Source organism: Ophidiomyces ophidiicola, assembly GCF_022830035.1.
Source record: "Ophidiomyces ophidiicola strain CBS 122913 chromosome Unknown scaffold_35, whole genome shotgun sequence".
NCBI lineage: Eukaryota > Fungi > Ascomycota > Eurotiomycetes > Onygenales > Onygenaceae > Ophidiomyces > Ophidiomyces ophidiicola.
In genome coordinates, this window is record NW_026054675.1 from 25,323 (window position 1) to 47,562 (window position 22,240).

The 22,240-nt window shown below is 46.3% G+C and overlaps 8 protein-coding genes across 8 annotated transcripts; 6 read left to right on the top strand and 2 right to left on the bottom strand.

Moving 5' to 3' along the window:
- Nucleotides 1-812: 812 nt before the first annotated feature.
- Nucleotides 813-2,922, top strand: LOZ57_006031 (uncharacterized protein; the record flags this gene model as incomplete). The annotated part of the gene is made up of 4 exons (XM_049255055.1): nt 813-1,276; nt 1,355-1,401; nt 1,454-1,933; nt 1,985-2,922. 4 exons carry the CDS (start codon nt 813-815, stop codon nt 2,920-2,922), a joined length of 1,929 nt encoding a protein of 642 aa, XP_049105910.1.
- A 343-nt stretch (nt 2,923-3,265) lies between these two features.
- On the top strand, nt 3,266-5,600 carry YSA1 (ADP-ribose diphosphatase; the record flags this gene model as incomplete). The annotated part of the gene is made up of 7 exons (XM_049255056.1): nt 3,266-3,322; nt 3,577-3,669; nt 3,734-3,974; nt 4,089-4,324; nt 4,402-4,734; nt 4,785-5,102; nt 5,241-5,600. The coding sequence occupies 7 exons, from the start codon at nt 3,266-3,268 to the stop codon at nt 5,598-5,600; spliced, it is 1,638 nt and encodes a 545-aa protein (XP_049105911.1).
- A 705-nt stretch (nt 5,601-6,305) lies between these two features.
- PRS5 (ribose-phosphate pyrophosphokinase) lies at nt 6,306-9,446 on the top strand (the record flags this gene model as incomplete). The annotated part of the gene is made up of 5 exons (XM_049255057.1): nt 6,306-6,816; nt 6,912-7,050; nt 7,104-7,107; nt 7,730-8,713; nt 8,775-9,446. 5 exons carry the CDS (start codon nt 6,306-6,308, stop codon nt 9,444-9,446), a joined length of 2,310 nt encoding a protein of 769 aa, XP_049105912.1.
- Nucleotides 9,447-10,363: 917 nt separating this feature from the next.
- VMA6 (H(+)-transporting V0 sector ATPase subunit d) lies at nt 10,364-11,633 on the bottom strand (the record flags this gene model as incomplete). The annotated part of the gene is made up of 4 exons (XM_049255058.1): nt 10,364-10,447; nt 10,505-11,400; nt 11,460-11,548; nt 11,602-11,633. 4 exons carry the CDS (start codon nt 11,631-11,633, stop codon nt 10,364-10,366), a joined length of 1,101 nt encoding a protein of 366 aa, XP_049105913.1.
- A 436-nt stretch (nt 11,634-12,069) lies between these two features.
- NOP58 (Nucleolar protein 58) lies at nt 12,070-14,071 on the top strand (the record flags this gene model as incomplete). The annotated part of the gene is made up of 3 exons (XM_049255059.1): nt 12,070-12,194; nt 12,257-12,417; nt 12,495-14,071. The coding sequence occupies 3 exons, from the start codon at nt 12,070-12,072 to the stop codon at nt 14,069-14,071; spliced, it is 1,863 nt and encodes a 620-aa protein (XP_049105914.1).
- Nucleotides 14,072-14,449: 378 nt separating this feature from the next.
- Nucleotides 14,450-15,299, top strand: LOZ57_006036 (uncharacterized protein; the record flags this gene model as incomplete). Its single annotated transcript, XM_049255060.1, has 3 exons — nt 14,450-14,455; nt 14,516-14,668; nt 14,862-15,299. 3 exons carry the CDS (start codon nt 14,450-14,452, stop codon nt 15,297-15,299), a joined length of 597 nt encoding a protein of 198 aa, XP_049105915.1.
- A 275-nt stretch (nt 15,300-15,574) lies between these two features.
- LOZ57_006037 (uncharacterized protein) lies at nt 15,575-16,618 on the bottom strand (the record flags this gene model as incomplete). The annotated part of the gene is made up of 1 exon (XM_049255061.1): nt 15,575-16,618. The coding sequence occupies one exon, from the start codon at nt 16,616-16,618 to the stop codon at nt 15,575-15,577; it is 1,044 nt and encodes a 347-aa protein (XP_049105916.1).
- Nucleotides 16,619-17,399: 781 nt separating this feature from the next.
- On the top strand, nt 17,400-21,036 carry LOZ57_006038 (uncharacterized protein; the record flags this gene model as incomplete). Its single annotated transcript, XM_049255062.1, has 2 exons — nt 17,400-17,565; nt 17,624-21,036. 2 exons carry the CDS (start codon nt 17,400-17,402, stop codon nt 21,034-21,036), a joined length of 3,579 nt encoding a protein of 1,192 aa, XP_049105917.1.
- Nucleotides 21,037-22,240: the final 1,204 nt, after the last annotated feature.

A 22,240-nucleotide genomic window follows, 5' to 3' on the forward strand; every position in this document is an offset into this window, starting at 1 on the left:
TCATAGTCCTTTCAAACAGGATTTTGGGAACCAAAGGCAAATCGGTAAATTATATTTTTTAAAGAAACTGACAATCAGGATCGAAGAGGTATTGATATGCAGACAGCATGTAAGATCAACATGCAACGAACTGATTCTAAGAAAGTAGTTTCCAGCCAGAAAATTCAACGCTCTCAAGAGTGACAGGGCTATTTAAATCTTTCTCCAATAAGAAGAAATCAACCCACTATGGGGTATCTTCTGTCTATTCTTTTTCAGACGTTCCCTTTTGGCCCCCCCAAGCTTATTTTTGAATACCGATTTCCACCCACTGATATACCAGCGTTTTGCGCCAGCCTAGCGTTGCAGAAATAGCTGCCATCCGTTGAATTGAATTGGCCAATGATTGGGCGTCAATGCAGCCCAGATCCCTGGCTGATTCCCAGCAGCTCCGGCTGGTTTGCAAGCCTGAAGGCTCGAGTGTCCGGCCGTCTTGCCGTTCCCGGTGCGACATGGGCATCCGAAGTCATGAGGGCTAAACTGCTCGCCAAATTTAAAATGCAGCGGGCCAGCTTCAAGATGATTGGATGAAAAATAATTTATTGAGGTCGCAGCAGCCTCGTGCGAGATTTCTTGTTTTTTGATTTCGCTGTCTTCTTTTTCTTTTCTTTTCTTTTTTATTTTTGGAAGCTCCATGCCAGCCTGATTGATACGATGCTTTCACTGCTCGGTCTGTACGGAGTACATTGAAGTGACTTTCTCTTTACCCTAACCAGGTAAAGAACTGTTCTTTGGGCTCCCGCGTGGCCCAACTGACATGAATTTTTCAGATAATGGCAAACTATGTTCCTATGGAACAGGAGGCAGACGCTCTTCCGACGAATGCTGACGACACTATGAAGGAAGATTCTCAGAAAAATAACACTAAGCCAAATACCCCAAAGAAAATAAAAGCATGGTTTAAAAATATCGGACACTCCCCTCTAACTCTTCTGCTTTTGTGGTGCCTATTGTCAACAGCCTTGTTCAGTATTACTGCTTGGATTGCACAAGCAAAATTCTCGACGAGCTCGACGCTTACATGGCTTCGTACTTCGCAGGGTCTTCTATCAACCTGCTCAACAATTGCTCTTGCAAAAGCCTTTGAGTTGATACAATGGGCCCTGACTGGGAGAAATGGGGGTCTCTATTTCTTAAGCCTTCTTGGACTAACTCCAACAACTGGGGCTTGGGGAGCTACACAAATCGTCTTCGCAAAAGGGGCGAGAATTCTTGATAGGCTATGGCCTGCACTGAGGTACTGCCATGCGTCGAATCTTTCAAGATTTGGAGTCAATACGCTTTCAGCTACGGAGCTAACTGCGTTTTAATCCAGACTCTTTCTAACGGCGGCTGTTTGGTTATCTGGAGTCCTCCTTTTCGGTGAGATTTCTCCTCGCTATATCGAGTATATTTCTGCTAAGATCAAATGTAGCAAATACTTCCTTGGCGACTGGTTATGACGCTCTATATTCTTATAATGTCACGGCTGGTGTAGGCCAGTTCAATGGTTCATTTGTCGAACCTTACCTGCAAAAGCTCCAAAATCTTACTCCAGAGTATCCATATCGGATCATATCATATACCACACTGTCTACGGCCTACAATTTAGTTGTCAATCCGATGCATTCCGTTATAATACCGCCAATTTCTTGCAAAGAGGATGGATGCGACTCGTACCTCTTAAGCGGTGGTCTCGTTATGACGACCCCGTGGCCGCCTACTGATCACCCATCACATTCTGTGATACAAATATACAATGTGCCCTCGACCCAAATTGAATTCAGGCGAAACATAGACGAAGGTGAGTCCTTTCTATATGATGATTGCACTATGTTTGGCGACCAGTCATCCTTGATTGGGATAAAGCTATGTTTGGCACATAGTCGCAAAGTCAACGGATCAGTGATAGCAGGTAAATATCGCTCAAATACCCCCATAAAACACACAGCTAAACAACTGTTAGCTTTATATGTATGCCCTAGAGGTATCCAAGATGGCCAATGCAATGGAACAAATCTACCTAACTTAAAAACGACATTTACGATTTATAGCTGTACAGCAAACATTGCAGCATCACGGTCAAACTATAGCATTGTATCTGTCTCTGAACTTCGCGATCCAATCTTAACTACTGGTATTGATCTCATTGGCTTAAAAGCTGCACTAAGTTGGCTCCTTGATTTCAATATGGCGGCAATACCCCCGTCATCATCTATCGCAGGGCATTTTTGGAGCGGTCAGCAGCAACTTAGCAATCAGTATTGGTCTCGTGAACTGTATCAGACCTTTCAGAGCATTCTAACTTTCCCCCTTTGGAAATTCAATCCGAACAACTTCGGCAATGTCGAGCTATCAGCCCAGGAAATAACACCGTCTTTGCCTCTAGAATTCTATACTAAAGCAGCAATTGCCACCCCTTATACTAGAATCAAGCTGAACACTTCTATGTTCATTGCATTTCTGGTTTTGGAATCTGTCGTGCTCTCCTTTATTTGGGCCGTGTTTCTGTGGCTACTTATTAGCCGACAGAATCTCCCTGAAATCACGTCTTATCCTCTTTTTGATTTTGCCTTTAAAACAAAATATACAGTTCCGCCCCGTGCCTCGAGTCTGCAGGATGTAAACAAGCCGCCAAAACATCTACTGCGAACTAATGATGGGAAAATACTTTCTGTTCTGAACGGGCTGGAATTTTTCTTGCGAGGAAACCAGTTGGTGCCGCCACCATTTGAGACTATTGACAGTGTATTCTTTGGTGAATCAGCGCGTGAGGAACCAAACAGCCGTCATGATGAAGCGCTACTCTCAGAAAACGAGGACAGTCGGCTCGTCCAAGAATACACTGCCGAACCAACCACTCTGCCTTCGAACCATAGCATACACAATTTAAACACAGACTGAAATTATAATAAATACATATCGTCCTACCACTTAGTAGGCAAAAAAAGTGATGGTACTGTTCTCGGCATTGACTGTAATGATTGCGGGGAATTTTTGGTGACGTAGTTTCCTAATTTTAGCCTAAAAGCACCCCTAGTAATATTTTCTGCTTGGACAGACAAGCAATCTGTAGGTACATTCCGCCTAGGACAGGATTCGCCGTATGTTCTCTTCCAGTCCAGCTATTTGACAATCGGATTATTCCTTGTGGATTCAATAGTATTTAACGACATATCGCTGATCAGGACATTGCTTTCCTGTAGCCATCCAGAACGCAACATACCCCACTAGTAAATCGACCACCATGTCAGCCAGACCAGAGAATGTGAAAAAAGAGAAAATTCTCTCTATGGAGCCTTTGGTAAGACATCAAATATCATATCTCCTTAAACTATTCCTGGGACATACTGTTTTCCTCTGCAAATACCACATAGCCTGTGGGTTGCACTCCTTCGGGAAGCCATTCCGCCCATGGAGAACGCGACTCTTCGCAATTCTCTTCTTGTTTGCGCTCTGGATTTTTGAGAGGAATATATACCCCTTTTCAATATATACATGATCATAAAGTTGCTGATTTTGGCTTGCCCATTTTTGGGAAGCCTCTGTTACCGATAGGACCCCGCTCAAGCGCGTTGGATTCGGCTTATGAAATGCACTTATCAGGATCCTGAGGGCAAGAAACGGACATGGGAGAGTGCTGAAAGACAGGTACTGCCAAATTTCCCCATTATTTACCCTCGCTACTAAGAGGCTGAATCTAAATTTCTTATAGACACGGCCCAAAGATTGTCCAATTGATGGCGTAGGCATTGTTGCTATTCTCCAAAAACCGACTGGCCCAGAAATTTTGCTTCAAAAACAGTACCGTCCACCTGTCGATAAGATAGCTATCGAAGTCCCTGCCGGTCTTATTGACGCGGGAGAGACGCCAGAAGAATGCGCGGTTAGAGAACTAAAAGAGGAGACTGGATATGTTGGGATTGCAGAGCAGAGAAGCCCAATCATGTGGAATGGTATGTACGGAGTACACGGGGGAGCGTTTTCCAAGAGTCTTCGTGTCTTTCCAGGGCCCGACAAAACTCTTTGAAAAGTAGGAGGCTAATTTTAACTGACCAACTAACGACTAGACCCTGGCTTTTGTAATACAAATCTCAACATGGTACATGTGCGTGTGGACATGTCCTTAGCTGATAACTTGAACCCCAAGCCGCAACTGGAAGAAAGCGAGTTCATTGAGTGCTTTACGGTGCCTCTTAGGACTTTGTTTGCAGAGACGCGGCGACTGGAGCAGGAGGGGTACGCGATTGATGCTAGGGTCGGGACTTTAGCAGAGGGAATAGAAATTGCGAGGAAGTGGATGGATGTTCTTGGATAATTAATTCCCCTCCCCGAAGATTTGTGAACGGTCTTCGCCAAGGCTTTCTTTCCATAGATCATTAGGCAGTTCGTGCTGAACACCACCCTCCTACGCATTCCCCATATTACACCATAGTGTTCCTCAGCGAATTAAGTATGATTCATATTGATGATATCGAGCAGAAGAGGGCCGAGATTTTGAAATGTGTTCTCTCTGCTGTTTTGCAAACTTCTATTACAAGGGACGTTTTTGCGCAGGTCATTGATGGCCTTCCCATCAGCGAAACATACGAACTCACAATAACGCATCGGTTTGACCTATTATCACATTCTAGGCCTTCACAAAAAGCGAAGCTGCTTGCTCAGAATTTCTGTAACTGCACTGAGATACTTGATAATCTGAACTTGAATACAAAGGTTTGAGTCCCGATGTTACACCGCTGTGGGTTTACTAATAGACATGATAGGTTGCTCAGCAGTTTCAAGACTCAAAGGTTTTCTCATCATTCTTTAATATGCACTTGCTGGAACTGGTTGTAATCATAATTCATGAAATGGCTGGAAATCTGTTCCACAAGTTCCACCCTAATGGTGAACCCCACACTATTGATGTTAATCAGAAGCAGTTTTGCCCTGCTAATAGTGTATCCCTGTCTACCATGTGCTATACTGTGTCTGGCCGTTACTCCCGTGGTGTTTTGGACGTCGTTGGCTATTGGGCAGAAACACACATCTTTGGGGGTGTCGTTGTATTTGATCGAGGGCCGAATGAAGGGACTAGGCAGGTGAGCCAAAGTTCATTCTGGCTAGCTAGAGTACTCCATACTCCGTACTTCATAGGAGCTATTTTATCTGAACATTACTCCGTATAGGAGCAGATGAATTCATCTGTGTATACTAACTCCGGTTGGAAACGATTTTAGTGCAACGCAGCGTATATCCATCCTCAATACTCATCCGCTTTATTCCAGCTCGCCAAGCACCAGCTTGACGCATTCAGCCGAGCTGGCTACCCTGGAAACAAGGAACAGTCAAAACTTCGGCTTCCATTTCAATGCGAACCTGGAGCCAGAAAAATTGACGGCTATACCGCCTTTAGAGACTTGAATATATATCGCGACCGATATGAGAGAAGGGTGGATCCTATTCCCCGAGGAGGACCCTGCGTTATACGGCTTGAAGACCACCCGGAGCTTCAAGAATTTGGCAAGACTGCCAGAGAGATGTTTGAATCACCACCTAATCGCAACCGAGACAATCTCTCAAAAAACCTGGCTGGTTGACGGTGTTGAAATAACCACAAACGGACTTCTTCTGTTTGTCACTTACTCTCTCTCATAATAGAAAAGGCCTTTTCCATGGATTATGACTTGATATAACTTTTCCCATCATCAGATTCTATGCTGTACTGGGGACAGTAAAAGGGGGGGTGGCGCGGGTAGTTGTTAGAGTGTTAATTTTGGGTCGCAAAATTATAGATATGTTATCCTATTGGGCTCATTCATAGCTGATCAATGCACTAGTGGACGGCCTGCTTCAGAACGCTGAGGTCGGTGGACACGATTCATTTAAGTAGTAAAGGCGCAGGTTGGGGTCGAAGCTGGGCGGATATAGCCGGCTACTGAATCGGGTATTAGTAAACGGCTGACAAAGCAAGGTAGAAGCGGGATTAGGTAATCCAGAGCGAGGTCCGGCATTATTCATCATCGAGCTGGGCTGCTTTGGTTGCATCTCTTTGGCCTGTTGTTCCGCGCCCTGGAAACTTTCTGCTGACGCGAACTGCCGCTCCTTTCCCACGCTGAGGTACACGTGCGCCCTCCACGCATTCTCCAGGTCTCTGTTGGCGTTGGCTTCCCCACTCCATAGCTGCCCAACCTCGTTACCCAAGGCATTTCATTTACAAATCCGCGTGACCACGCCCGCCCCCCGATATCTTCTTATGCTTTCACTTTTGCTACGGCTCCCGCCCCCACCCCCTTTCATCTTCGATGCCCCGATCTATTGATCGTTGTCCGTCCCCCCGTCGAGAAGATAGAAGAGCCAGGAGTCGCAGTCAATCACCTCATCGCAGATACAATGACCACAATAATCAAGATATAAACAGGGACAGAGGACGCAAGAAGCAAGGCGGGTTTCGATGGAAGGAAAAACCTCGCCGCGATGACGACTCAGCCCGGGAACCCGAAAGGGGCCTAGAGCGCGGGTACCGATCGAGAAGGTCACCTCCGCGCGATCGAAACCGGGACCGTGACGGTTTACGCGACAATGGCAGGGAGAGAGACCGCGATGCTGACCGCGATCGAAGACCACGAGACAAAGATCGCGATTTGGAAAGGGTGAGAGATCGGAGTAGGGACCGCGATGAAAAGAAAGAACCACAACCGAAAGAGAAGAAGGAGAAGAAGCCTGCCGCCCCATCAGAACCCATGATCGTCGTTCATGTTAATGACAGACTAGGCACCAAGGCAGCGATTCCTTGCCTTGCCTCTGACCCAATCCGTAAGGCTACCACTTGAGTTGATTGTCATCGGGGTTCAGACGCGTTGTCCTATTTTACATTTTATTTCCACATTTACTAACACACTCTTTTTTAGGTCTCTTCAAAGCCCAAGTCGCTGCCCGAATAGGCCGTGAACCGCACGAAATTCTTTTAAAGCGGCAAGGAGAGCGGCCGTTCAAGGACCAGTTGACGCTGGAAGATTATGGAGTTAGCAATGGCGTGCAGCTTGATTTGTGAGCCGTCTTTCCCCCAACTGTGCGACACACTAGGTACTAACTGTTCGTAGGGAAGTAGATACTGGAGACTAGTTAACCGCCATAGCTCTGCTTTCTCCGTCTTGACGAATGTGATGATGAATTTGCATACTTCTTTGATGATAATGTTTTCAAGTACATGTACTATTACCAACGGTGAAGCAATGGATATCATGGAGCATTGACAATTCGGCCGTTCATCCACTGCTCAACTTTGCCGTCGAGGCTCTAGCTATCGCGCTAGTCCCGGTGCGGCCTAGGACGTATTATCTGACTGTCGGCGCGACGATAACCCGGATCACCCAATCAGCCGCCGGTCAACTCTATTTAAAACTCTTCGCTTTTTTCTTGATCGCGCAGTCCAAGCAAACCCACCAAAATTCTAATTTACTCACCATGGCCCCTCCTCTTTTGCCTGCCTTCATCTCTCGCCGTTACTCCCAGCGATGAGATGAGACTTTTGTTATTCTGATACTACCATCCCGTCTGTCTGTTTCCTTGATTCTGAACCCGACTTAGCCTTCAGCTGTCGACCATTCTGGGTTATCTCACGACTTGCCAAAGTAGTCAGTAATTGCCATCGTTCAACATCACTTGATCGTATTTTCCTCTGTCTTCCAGGGTATTTTCGCTCGTCTCAGACAACTATTCCATCTAGATGGTTCGAAATATTGTTGTTTTGGGCGGTACCTCGCACCCACATCTCAATAAGACGATCTGCGACCAGCTCGGGATCCCTGCAGCTGACGTCTTGCTCTCCAAATTCTCCGTTGGGGAAACTCGGGTGGAGATATACGAATCCGTCCGTGGAAAAGATGTATATATCATTCAATCCGGCGGAGGAAAGGTCAACGACCACCTCATGGAGCTTCTGATTACCATATCAGCTTGCAAAACGGCCTCGGCAAAGCGAGTCACCGCCGTGCTCCCACTTTTCCCATACTCCCGCCAGAGTGATATTCCATACAACAAAGCCGGAGCTCCACTTGTGAAGTCCTCTCTCGCCAGAACCGATTCTCAAGCTCCCTATACCTTCGAAAGCACCCCTCCGACCCCGCACCCCGGGAAGTCTGACAGCCTCGGCCTCACAAATGGTATTGATGGACTACAGAAAGGTCTTGCCATGGCGCAGCTTGAAGACCGAGATGGCTCTAATAATTCGAGCCCGCAAAAAGCAAGGATCTCCCATTACGTCAATGGCGTTCCTAAGCGCAGCGACACGCTAGATTCTGTCAGATTTGAAGCAGTCATGAAAAGCAATCGAACTTCGGCTCATATGAGCGGTGCCGGCTCACAAGAAGATGCCGCGAGTATTGTATCGAACCATTCGAAAATGGGCTCTTTCCAACCCCGCCCGGGATACCGACAATGGGTAGCCCAAGCTGGAACGCTTGTGGCTGATCTACTTACTTGTGCTGGTGCTGACCACATTATCACAATGGATTTACATGATCCTCAGTATCAAGGCTTTTTTGATATTCCCGTCGATAACCTTTACGGTCGCCCATTGCTTAAGAAATACATCCAGGAGAACATCCTCAAGTACAAAAGCTGTATCATCGTGAGTCCCGATGCCGGTGGTGCTAAGAGAGCTACAGCGATTGCGGATTCACTGGGGATGGAATTTGCATTGATCCACAAGGTATCTTTGGTCTGACGTGTCTCGCTGTTGCTTGATCAGACTAACAGGTTTCTGCGCAAAGGAACGTCGTCCCACCAAGATCACAGACAGACAAAACGCTACCATGATGCTAGTTGGTGATGTGAAGGACCGTACATGCATCTTAATTGATGATCTTGCTGATACGTCTAATACCATTACCCGCGCCGCTAAACTGCTGAAGAAAGAAGGTGCATCGAAAGTCTATGCTCTCGTCACACACGGCATTCTTAGCGGTGACGCGATTGACAGAATAAATGCAAGTGCTCTCGACAAGGTCGTTGTTACCAACACCGTTGATCAGGATGACCATCTAAAGCGCTGCCCAAAGCTAGAAGTGTTGGAAGTCGGCCATGTATTTGCCGAGGTACTCCTAACTTTCCCTTCGCTACAGCAATATATCTATTCAGGAGCTAACCTTGCTCTTAATTGTAGGCTATTCGTCGTGTTCACCATGGAGAAAGCATTAGTGTTCTCTTTCAATATGACTGAGCAAGTGTCGCCACTCTTCAAACATCCGTTCACTCGCTTCAGAAATAAACCCAACCCGCATGTTTTACAGTTTGCTTATTCCCGATGCAATACCTTCAGCAAACATAATGATGTCTGTGACCTTGAGGCCCTCCGCCCCAAGTCTAACGTTAATCGCAATCTCATTACATGTTTGCAATTTGTTTTTCACGTCATGTTGTTTACATGGAACTATTTCTCGTAAATTCCCCGATTTGTCGTTCTTTTACTTGCACTTACTTTTGCGTGCTTGCCCTGATGCATCATAAATGCAGTTAGACAGGGAGGTGAGCTGTTTTGTTTCTTCAGATGAGTTGATCGAGAAAAAAATGCCGGGAGATAAAAGAGACCATGTTTTTAACCAAGTGCTGGATGGAGGTGGTCGGACCGCTATATTTCTTGTTTCCCTTCTTTATACAGCACTCTTCGACTCGACTTTCATTAATGTGCCTTTTTTTCCTTCATACGTACGTATGTACAATGATAAACTTGGCAAAATATTTTGGATATCCTGTTTTAGATTGTTTCTTAGAACACAACTAAACTCCGTCCTGTATGGAGACATTTTTATGTCATTCAATGTTAATTTGATTCCCTGGAAGGTACAATATACGCCGACAACTCTGTTGATATATGCTACGGATATTTGCCGACAAACTTTGTACATATATACATAGGCATACCTGCATATTGGGTGTCCACCTTTTTGAGGCCGATTTTGTATATAATAATTCTATCGTCCCGCAAGATTTTGCTGGGAGCGAACTTTTAGAACTTGCCATCAGCAAAGTGTGACCCAAAAGATTTTTCCAGCCTTGTTCAAGAAGCTTGTTGTGTATAGTGCTATTTAAATAACCCACATAAACCAACCCCATTTGATATCACTCGGTACACAAATAAACTCGGGTTCAGTATGTTCCGATCAAAAGCAACCAAAAGTTTTGAAAAAGTGCTGTAAGGCTGACAGTAGTATCTACTCTACAGATAGTGTCTCGAGTAAAAAAACATTGAACACCAAAAAGAATTAACACTAAAACAGATGAAGCCAGAAGGCGCTGATATACCTAGAATTATTTCCCAAACATGTAATATATCACTAGAAAATACGCTGAAATATAGTATCTAAAAGACACTGATATAGTTTCCTATCCTTTCTTTCTGATTCTGAGCAATGCATTCGGCGATCCATGTGATGTTTCGGATTTCCTATGAAAGGTCAGCAAAATCTCAAACCTGGTGTCGTTGCAAGCGGCGAAAACCAACCTGCTCTCTTAGTTTTACCCAAGCATATACTACCGCTGGCGTGAACTGACGGGTAAATACGAGTTTCGAGAGCTCCATTTCTTTATGGTAGAACATATCTTCCAAGCTCTTTCCATCGCTTCCCGCACCACCAGCCATATTTCCAAGACTGTTATTTCCGGCTTGGTTCAACCCAACAGCATCAAAAAAGGCTTTATAATCACCAACACCACTGACCGCAAGGGCGACTCCTTCTACATCTTCTGCTCGTGAAAGCATGTAGGATCCTTCGGGATACAATTTTCCAAACTCAGGGTACAGTTTCTTCCTTTCATTTTTCGAGAGCTCGGTGCCGAAGGAGTTGAGGGTGATATTAATAGCTCGACGATCAGCCTCAAACTCCAATATTTCCGACATAGCCTCTGACGTCGGGGAATCTTTGAGATCGGGTTCCGTATTTACAAACCGATAGAAATCTTCTAGGTAATTTTTATATAGCATGTTCCTCACAATCTCGATATTTAACTCATCAAGGTCTTGATGACTCAGGCTCCCTTTAAAATAGGGCGCTAAAGGGGTCTCGACAAGAACGGAGTTATATAACTCCTCCATGTTTGTTGCGACGCAAAGAACAGGCATCGTTTCAAACCACCCAAGCGGGTGACATCTTTCAAGTAATTCTCTCGTGTCTCGTTCATGCAGAGTTCCTGTTATGAGAAGAGCAACATTATCGATCATATATCCGTAAGTCAAGTATTCCATGAACTTGGCTGTAGATCCGTTGGCTTGAGCTTGTAAGTAGCGAAACTCAGCGACCATTTTTTCTGTCGTTTTGCTGGCGAGGGAGGAGGTTGAGGGGTTCGGAGGAAGAGAGGCAAGGAAGTCGCCATATGCAGGGCCAAGTTGAAGTTTGACATCTAGGTTAAAGATGGTTAGATAACGGGGGCTATAGTAGAACGGCAGTAGAGTTATATACCATCAATTGTGTCGCATTGCGTTAAGTTGCCATAACTCTGTTGGTTGAGGAGATTATTGCGGTAACCTCGAACGATGCCCTCCACGTATCTATGCACAAGGTCAGAGCGAGTAGGTGAACCAACGTTGTAGTCTGGGCTCACCCTCCATCCACATTGAAATAGAGACCCTCCATCACGATTCAACTAATTTTCCGATATGCTATCGAGAGTTCGGTTGCGATGCACCATTCATAGCTGCTGCAGCGACTCGTTTCCATTGAAGCTGGTCATCAGCGTTGCCCGGCGCAGTAAAGCGGCCAGTCCGTTGCTGTATTACATAATGCAGCCAAGCTCTCGCTAGTCCAATAAGACCGACGTAATGTTGACGTACTGTACGGTCATCGCCAGCGTTTTTTGAGTGTGCGCGATTACATAATACAGCAGCAAAAATCCAAAATTTCGAAGAAAGAAAAAAACCAGCAACAAGAGCAAGCTGCGAACACACGACAACACGGACACAACACAGCAAAGCGCAACACAGCAGACATTCGACCAAAACAGCTGCCTTCCTATCCGGTGTGTTATTCTAAAGCGGAAGGCGGTGCCGACTGTCCCGCTTGAGCCGCAAAGATGACGCTTTTCATTCTCACGGAGACCAGCGCGGGCTATGCTCTGCTCAAGGCGAAGGACAAGAAGTTACTCAAGCGAGATGACTTGGAAGCTGAGACACAGACAGCGGAAGGTGTCTCAAATTTGTAAGTGCCACCTTCTCCGATCTTGTTTGCCTGGCACAATATGGCTAACCACTATGCTATAGAATGAAATTGAAGAACTTCCAGAAGTTTGATAGCGCAGCGACAGCTCTGGAAGAAGTTGCTTCTTTAATGGAAGGAAAGGTCACACCTCGACTAGCTAGTCTTCTAGAAACTATCAAAGACGAAAAGAAGGTCTCCTTGGCCGTTGCTGACCCGAAGCTTGGTATGTTCTCATATTACGCAATGCCTTCATCTGCAGCGTACCAGCTTTACTTACACGTTTCTTTCTGTTGTTTCTAGGAAATGCAATTGGAAAACTTCCGGGTATCTCAATACAAGCCATTGCCGATTCCACAACAGCCGATCTCTACCGTGCCATCCGAGCACACCTTCCCACTCTTATTCCAGGACTTTTGCCAAATGATATGTCCACAATGGCGCTTGGTCTCTCCCATTCTCTTGCAAGACATAAACTGAAATTTTCACCCGATAAGATTGATACGATGATTGTCCAGGCAATTGCTTTATTGGACGACCTTGACAAGGAGCTGAATACATATGCGATGCGAGTAAAGGAATGGTACGGGTGGCATTTCCCGGAAATGGCCAAAATCTTAAATGACAACATGGCATACGCAAAGGTTGTTTTAAAGATGGGCATGCGTTCAAATTCTGACTCGACAGATTTGAGTGAAATTCTCCCCGAGGAAATTGAAGCTGCTGTTAAAGCCGCGGCGAACAGATCAATGGGTACTGAAATTAGCGATGAGGATCTGGACAATATTCATGCCCTAGCGGAGCAAGTGGTTGGTTTCGCAGAATACCGTCAACAACTAGCGAGCTATCTGTCAGCTCGTATGAATGCAATCGCCCCTAATCTTACTACTTTGGTTGGTGAACTGGTTGGCGCGAGACTCATTGCTCATGCTGGAAGTTTGGTTAATCTGTCGAAGAGCCCTGCCAGTACGATTCAGATTCTTGGAGCTGAGAAAGCGTTGTTTAGAGCTCTGAAAACGAAACACGACACCCCAAAATATGGTCTGATCTACCATGCCTCCCTAATTGGCCAAGCTACTGGTAAGAACAAGGGCAAAATGGCCCGTATATTGGCCGCTAAGGCTGCTCTTGGTCTACGTGTGGATGCTCTTGCTGAGTGGGAGAAGGATGCCGATGGCAATGAGCCAACGGAAGAAGAGAGATCTGCCCTCGGTATGCAATCGAGATATTATCTTGAGAAAAGGCTGGCAGCCTTAGAAGGCAAACCACTCAAACCAAGGGGCGTTGCTGTGGATCCAAATGGTATTTCGATTGACCAACCGAAAAAATGGGAGATCAAGGAAGCTAGGAAATACAACCCCGATGCTGATGGTATGGCTGGTGATGAAGTTGCTGCAGCAGAAAGACCTAGCAAGAAATCGAAAAAAGAGAAGAAGCTTGTAAAGGAAATCAAGGACGCTGAAATGAAGGATGTTGTATCAAAATCTGAATCGGAGTCTGAATCGGAGGCGGAAGTCAATGGCGCTGTTGATTCTGACGAATCGGAGAGCGAGGAAGAAAAGCCCAAAAAGTTTAAAAAAGAGAAAAAGGAATCGAAACACAAGAAATCAGATAAGGCCAATGTCGAAGAGCTGGCTGCAAAGGCAGGCCTTAGTGTCAAGAGGTATCAGAGAAAACTCGAGCGCGGCGAAATCAATTTTGATGAGGATGGAAACCCGACTGCAGTGAGCAAGAAAGACTTGAAGAAGGCGAAAAAGGAAGCTAAAAAGGCCGCCAAAGCCGCTGAGAAAGATGCCGGCAAGAAGCGCAAGCGAGAAGAAGATGAAGATGTCGGAGAGTCGAAAAGCGAGAAAAAGAAGAAGAAGAAGAGCAAGGCATGAACCCATGAAGCTTGACTTGGAATTTCTTGTATGATATTACGCTATTTTTGCCTTTGTCTTTGATTCTTTCTTGGAGCATTTGGAGATATTTTTGTGACTTTTTGCTGTTTGGGGTTGGGGCGCTTGGGGTCGTAATTTGTTTGAATAGGTTCTACCATAAAGTAACCAAAAAATGTCATTATATTTAATACTTTGAAGCGTTTCTCGCATGTCAACGACCCAATCAAGTCCATATAGGCCCAAAGTTCATTTGTCGTTAAGATACCTACGTAGAACAACTACTCGTCCTTTGTTAACTTTGTTTTTTCAACCTACCCCTCGTACGGAGTACATCGATAGGTATGCCTCCGACAGTTCCTGCCCCGTCATAAAATCGACATGAAGGTAAGCCCCCCTTCGCTTGGAACTCGGCTAAGGCCTTGTATACTAATCCAGATTCTCTAGATTCTCGAACCGCAATCAGCGATACTAACCAACGTCGAAGTGCTTGCGCATTTCACCTTAAACCCACCCCATCGATCTCCGCAACCTCCGCCCAATGCGCGCAACTTCACTCCCCGCCCAGATCTTAGGGATCACAATACTGTCATTAAAGAAGTGAGTTTTGTATACGCTTTGGAGATGAACAATGGAAGACAATAGCACCTTTGGTGACTTAGGGAGGGTTGGTCTTTATCTGGATTTTAGGCACTCCGCCTATAAAATTGACTTGGTTTTTTCCATGGCCTCGTATTTCGTTCGTTATTCGAGATGGCAAGGGATATATCTAATGTGATATGACGTTCTCTAGCTGCATAACTACGTGACACGCCTTTCGCCACATCTTCTCAAATACCCTAGCTTTACTCCAAAATCCGACTCCGATGCTTCCCAACCTAGCTCGCTTGATGCCGAACCTACTGACCTCGATATCGCCTTGCGAAACTTGATAAAGGACTTGAAGCCCTTTGGTCTTACGAAAGGAGAGGTATTAACCATCATAAACCTTGGAGTTGGCCTTGATACAGCTGCCGTAGGCGATGGTGAAGTGGCACATGATGGCTTTGCAAACGGGGACGTCACCGCTGGAGAGGCGGATGAAGTGGAAATGGGCGATGCAGATGATGCGGATTATGGGGCGCTGGCGCTTTTAGACACCGTCATCGAAGATAGAGAGGAAAGGCTGACGAATGAGGATGTCACTGCAATCCTAAGAATTGTAAGAGAGACGTTGGGGACGAAGAAGTGAGGAATCTTCCGGTGAGATAATGAGAAGATGTACTATACTTCTGGCTTGGAGGTTGAACAGTTCTAGCATTATCTGGTGGAGTTTAGATAACTGTTTAACCCAGCGCCCATGAACTCGAGACGATAGTTTATCGATGTTTCAATCTCGAGCCCTGCCTCAGGGCTACTGGTCGCTGTGTGTATTCTGTACGGTCAAGATATGCTTGCCTAACCGCCACTAGGTCACCAAAATACATGCCTTTCAGAAAAATTTATGGGTAGCAAATTTTGAAGTATTTAGTCTAGGTATATCTCATCCCTTAAACGCTGCAGGTTTCGAAATAAACCACCACCGCTACTCTCTTGATTCGACCCTTTACCAAAATCTGACGGTTGTCTGCTTAGAGTCGCAGGGGGTTCTCCTCTTTGTCGAGATCCTTTACTATCTCGAGCCCTTGCCTGGCCCTCAAGAAGCTTCCGTCGGTCTTCCACTACCTTCGCCAGGCTATCAACAAATTTGTTACGTGCCTTTTCTTCGACGGTGCCTTTCCACACAACAGCCAGCTGACGCAAGGATTCTACGCGTAATGTAGCCTCTCGAAGTCCAGCTTCGCCTCCACCATTGCTTTCCAGAAGCTCCATGACCTCATTTTTCAACCTTTGGGCTACCTCGCGCCCTTTCTCTTCGCGGCTGTGATTTTGAGCACCAGGTTCAGGAGCGGAAACGGATATAAAAGAAGAGGCGATTGATACTTCTGAGGGAGGTATTGGCCATTCCATCGCTTCCCCAAATACATGAATCACATCTTCAAGCTTCGATCTAACATGACATAGCGTTCGTAGGTCACGAATATAATCTGGAACATGCTCGGTGCTTTCTAATTGAGGTTCGCTATTTGAGTCTGTAGATTCTTCCACAGGCTCACCCTCTTCCTGCTCCTTGGCATTTGACTGTTTGGGCAATCCCCCAGGGATGAGTTGTTCGATATCTTCTTGTAATACACCAGTGAGCGTGTCTGAGAGTCCGATAGTCTCTCCGCGCAACACTTCTACCTCATACGCTAAGCGGCCACTACTCCTCAGGATCTCATCTGTGAGTTGGGTTAGGGTGCTCGATAGCCGAGCACTCTGCGCACTTAATTGAGAAAGTAGTGATTGTGTGTGGGACGAAAGATCGGCTATCGAGACGGCACGGGAATCCTTTGAAGCATCAGATAACCGTGCTAAGGGAGGGAGAGAGTCGTTCAGGAAATCAACGGGGTCAAAGGCAGAATCGGCAAAATGATTGAGCGAAGAATGCAGTTGTGACTTTGGGCGTTCAGGTTCTCTGGAGGCGCCCATGGATCTGTGTGTAAGCGTAGTTTGAGCCATTGACAATCAACAATTGCAAGCATCGCGGGTCGTACCGAAGACGACCACCGAGCTCCTAATCGACGAGTCGAAGTCGAGCTTCCGATCAATGCGTGGCATATATCAGTGCAGGTGAGAGTGTGGACAGAACGTATCAGTGATGTAGTTACGCGATGTCAGAGACCGCAACAGAGTTTGGCCCCGTCGAAACCTAAAGCTTGTTGGTGGCAGCGCTATATGCAACTAGCTACTTAAGCAACATCAGCAAACAGTGAACAACGTGTCTGGCTGCTGGGAGATATACCGGAACATACCAGCAATGCAGGACGCAAAGGAGGGGGCTGGGACGACGCGTTGTTGCTGGCGTCTCTACGCCCGACGCCCTCCGGCAACAAAGCCTGGTTACATAGGCTAACTTTCCTGCCTGGAGGTTCCGCCGCCTCAACACGTCAGCCAGAACCAAGGCAGACGATTCCATGGCTGTTTTTGGGAGAGCCCCCAGAAAGTCTTCACTCTCCTTCCAGTCGGTGCTTTCTTTGCTGCCTACCACTGCGGTGCCCCCAAGAACCTCAAACACGGCCGATCCTAGTCTTCCATGGCTGAGCACCCAGACAACACTTCTAAGAACACACAAGGCCTATCGACTGCCCCATCACTAAACCGGGTAGCTGTTCTGCTCCGTTTTCTCATACTTTCCCCTCCATCCATTCTTGCTTTCGAGTAGCCGGAGCCCGTAGGCTTTATCGTCTCCCTCCCCCAGCGCTCGATAAACATGCCGAGAAAGGACTTCGTTCGCGATCTGGAAACGGCGATAAATTCTGCAGCATATTCTGGCTTTTCGCATATTGGCCCGGGTGAGGATGACGGTGTCTTTTCTTGCACCTTCACCTTTGCCGAAAACCCTGAAAAGCCTGTTGATATTCAGTGCTTGATACCCGGTAACTACTGCTACCCGATGTGTAATTTCTAGCTGTGTCCCTGATACGCCATATCTAGATGTCTCTGATTATCCTGAAAAACATGATTGTTTCGTATACACCACATCTGATGATATTCCTCGCGTTGCGGCGTGTTTGGAAAAGGCTCAGCCTCGTCTCCGGGGGCTGCGAGTAGCTGATGTCCTACTACATTTGTCAAACAGCTTAAATAAAGCTTTATCACTTCATACAGAAAACAATTCTTTATTATCTGACGATGCTAGACCTACGCCAGAAGGAGAAAGTGACAGCGAAATAGCTGATATAGACAGCTTAGAAGAATGTTTTGAAGATTGGCCACCCGCTTCTTCCTCTCTCCCTCGTCCCGCCAGGGGTTTCATTAAAGCCTTGGGGCTGGATTCCTGCAATAATCCAGCATTGTTGCATCAACTTGCATGTGACCTCGAAGCCGCAAAATTAGCCGGTTTTAGAGTGGGCTACCTTGGGAATCAAACAGCTCCGATTATTTGCATTTCTTGCCGTATTTCTCGTCTAGAAATATCAGAAGAAGCGATGAAGGCTTGGAGAGTTGATGGGCGCCAGTATCTAGTATGTCTCATTCGCTACGGTGGAAGCTATCAATCCTTTGAGGAGATTTTACACGAGGATATCGACTTTGGAAAAACATCGCTCGGCTTTACTGTTGATCTATGCAACTCTTACAAACCCACGTTTGAAAGCGCTCTTGAAGCTTTGAGTGAAAACTGTGCGCTATCAAATGTGTCTTTGGAGGGTTCTAGTAAGGGCTCGGGCACCAGTACAAAATCTAAAAGAATAGTTCGCTCCTTTATCAGCGGCCCTCTTAATTCACTTATGAATGAACGATTTGTCAAGGTTCTCCGCTATCGATTTACGTTTGGTTTATCGTGGGAGGGGGCAGAGCTGTTATTCAATGATACTCAAGGAAAAGCGGCACGCTATGGTCATCCAGAGGATGCTAGGCACTATATGCAGGATGCGAGAGGCTTATCAGATGTTCTCCCCCAATTTGTTACGGCTGATCACCTATCGGAAAACAGTGGAACCAAAATTTCATTTCCTTTGATTGCCATGCAATTTGCGCTTCGACACTTCGTGAGATGCACAGAGTTTTGTCTTGTATGCCATTGCAAGACCAATGCTTCGTTTGAGGCCTTGAAACCATATGTGTGCTCCAAACACCTGTGCCTCTATCAGTACATGGCCCTTGGTTTTGGTCCTAGCCTAGAGTGGGAGATTCTCTCTCAGCCTGATGTTGTTGATCTTCTCGTTAGTTTTACGTACTGCAGTGCTAAGGGAAGTCGGCTATGTGATTTCCCCATCGGCCTCGGCTTTTTGGTTCCTTCCAAACTCATAACCCCTATCTTATCGAGACGATTTGCACATCTTAGCACTACCGCTTCAACCAACGAGCCGTGGCAAACGATTGATGCCAGTCTTAATCGCCGTACTATGAAATTAACATTTCCCCCTTGTTCTGACGTCCTGTGTCTTCCAGCTGGCACTTGGATTGTTATTACTGAGTATTCCGGGGAAAAAACTCGGCTTCATTGCCGTGTCCAGGATGTCTCCTATTGGCCGACAGTTCAACTTGGCCGTCCGTTTTCAACTCAACCAAAAATATCAGAATATTCGAACCAAAACAGCCAAGACGTTCTTGGTGGATCTGAGGAACATGATATTAGCTTTGTTGTTTATGATACTAATTTTGACGATCTCGACGATGGCCGTCGACGGGCTGCGTTATGCTTTCTCCTTGACACCCTCCCGCCAATTGATGATATGAAGGCATATCTGAGCACAACCACCGGCACCTCTCAACCAAGTCTTAGTAATTGGAAGGACAGAATTTCTAAACCGGCACTTGATGTCCTACGTTGGATCGTATCTTCTAATCGCTCTTGTATAATTCAGGATAAGATAGAAACGCCATCGGACCCCAATTCCCGCGACTCCATTCGCCATCGAGTGTCCGGTCTAAGTGGATATATGCAATTCCGATTTGCACAGGGAGCGCCTGACAAAGAGCAACGATTCATACAGTCTGTAGCAAATTCGAACAATAACCCAGCATACCCAACGATATTTGCTTGGCATGGCAGCCCCCTGTATAATTGGCACGGGATACTAAGAGAAGGATTGCACTATAATGAAAAATTGCATGGTCGAGCATTTGGAGACGGCGTTTACATGAGTACGAAGTTTTTTACGGCAACAAGCTATGCTGGCACTCATCCGAGAAGCGCATGGCCTCAAAGTAAGTTAGAGATTGGAAGTGTGATATCTCTCAACGAGGTTGTCAACGCCCCAAAAAAATTTGTGTGTTCTTCGCCGCATTTGGTTGTTAAGCAACTAGAGTGGATACAGACAAGGTACCTTTTTGTCCGGTGCAAACAAACTATTAAAACTAGTAAACTGGTATCAGGTGAAAAATCTCAATCCCCGGGATATTACTATCAACAAGATCCATCATTTACCGCCATTGGCCCCGATTTAAAGCCAATTATGATACCAATGAGTGCTTTTAGTCGTCAACGTCGTACAGAATTAACAACGGGCACCGCTTCTTCCATTTCACTTGGAAATGGCGCAGGCTCAATTGGACTAGCATTGGGCAAAAAGGGACAGCCTACGGTGGATGTAATGGGGCCGACAGGACAACCTAACACTCTACAAGCAACGAAGGATCAAGATGGCTGGACAAGCGACGAAAGCGACAGTGACAATGTCGGCATTCTAGGTTCAGCAAATACAACTGGAGAACATCATGCTTCAAAAACCCCACAACAAGTCAAAACCGACTTCATTCCTGGGACTCTGATCAACACCACTCTATCATTGCTGGGACCCCCTGTAAATGCTACTCCCGCAGCCACCAAGGCCCTGCAAAGAGATTTAAAGACGACACTTCAGTTGCAAGAAAACAGTCCCCTACACGAATTGGGATGGTATATCGATCCTAATCTCATTACTACAGTTTATCAATGGATAGCTGAATTCCATTCTTTTGATGCCGACCTTCCGCTAGCATCTGACTTGAAACAGGCGGGGCTGACTAGTGTTGTGCTTGAGCTTCGTTTCTTCAAGGACTACCCCATCTCTCCGCCGTTTATTCGTGTCATTCGTCCCCGGTTTCTGAATTTCCTTCATGGCGGGGGCGGCCACGTTACGGCCGGTGGGGCACTGTGCATGGAACTACTTACGAACTCGGGCTGGTCTGCGGTATCTAGCATTGAGAGTGTGCTACTTCAGGTTCGCATGGCAATGTGCACCACTGATCCGAGGCCTGCTCGGCTACAACATTGTCAGAACGCGAAGGATGGAACAGTCAAAGAGTACGGAGTGGGTGAAGCTGTGGAGGCGTACATTAGAGCGTGCAGAATTCATGGTTGGGAGGTTCCTAGGGATTTTTCGCAAAGTATGAGCAGGTCCGGGTGGTCTGGAAGTCATTAATTTATTTTGCTTCCCCCTTAATTTGCTATGCACGGGTAACTACGCGAGACGCCAAACACAAAAGCAACAGCAGCATGGCATGGCTCTATACTTTCGTGCGACTTATTTGCTCGTTACCTCGCCTGGAATCTTACAGCTGAAGGCTTGGTTGATATCGGCTCACGGACCATCTCTTCAGAACCGTGCTTAACTACATACAGTACGGCGCAGTAGAGGTCCCACGCTATGCCGCACGGCAATGGACGAGACAATTGAGAAGTCAACTACCCACATTTTATGCGGTGAACACCGTACATTACATATTGCTGCAAAGTTGCGGGCGTACCCTACAATGAAAACTCCCAGGATGTATGTATATATTTCCATCCACAGCTTCGTAGCTATGAAGAAACAACCTTTGCACATTACTGACTTTAAGTCAGTGCCCTTCGGTATCATTCATAACAACATTCGTGGATTTGCCAACTGTTGCAAGAGTGCTCTGGAACATGCTCTGATTGCAGATTTGGTTGTTGGGGCGTGGGCCATAACGGTCTCTACAGCGCCTTCTGCCTGATATGGCGTATAGTTCTTCTTTCGGCTGTTGTCTATCCCTACTTGGGCCAGAAGCTGAACCCTTTGGTTGCTTGGACACTTGTAGGACTCATTCATTACATGACCATTTGTGCTGCTTCGGCGAATAATGCCTCTACTTAAAGCAACCACTTAAACTAGTCTTTGAATTTTCGCAGAGTTGCCTCTTCCATTATTAGTAAATGAAGCTTACATATATGGCTGATTATATAGAAGAACTGGTTAGATGGCTGGAACGTCAGGCACGTCCTACAGCTTAGCAATGCAGTGGCCTGCGGTGCACTACCATTAGATAAGGACTGGGAGAGTTAAAGGCTATGCAAGACTTAGTAAGCGTAAGGTATTATGGCGATAGACAGCAAGCGGGCTTCGCGATATGTATTACCATCCTGGGAAGGTAAAGGGCGTTCCTGGAGTTGATATAAAAAGGAGCTATGTAAGAGGCTAAAGTTTAGGCTTTGGGGAAACACCACCACAGTGTAACAAACTACGAGCTGGAAGAGCTTCCCGTGCAAAGTCAAACCGTGGCCTCTGAATCGCAGACGGCGTCAGAATAAGCCCCTGAGTCAGAACAGGCGTTCTCTGGGCAGGGTACGGAGTACAGGATAAATACCACGGAGTAATGACTCCG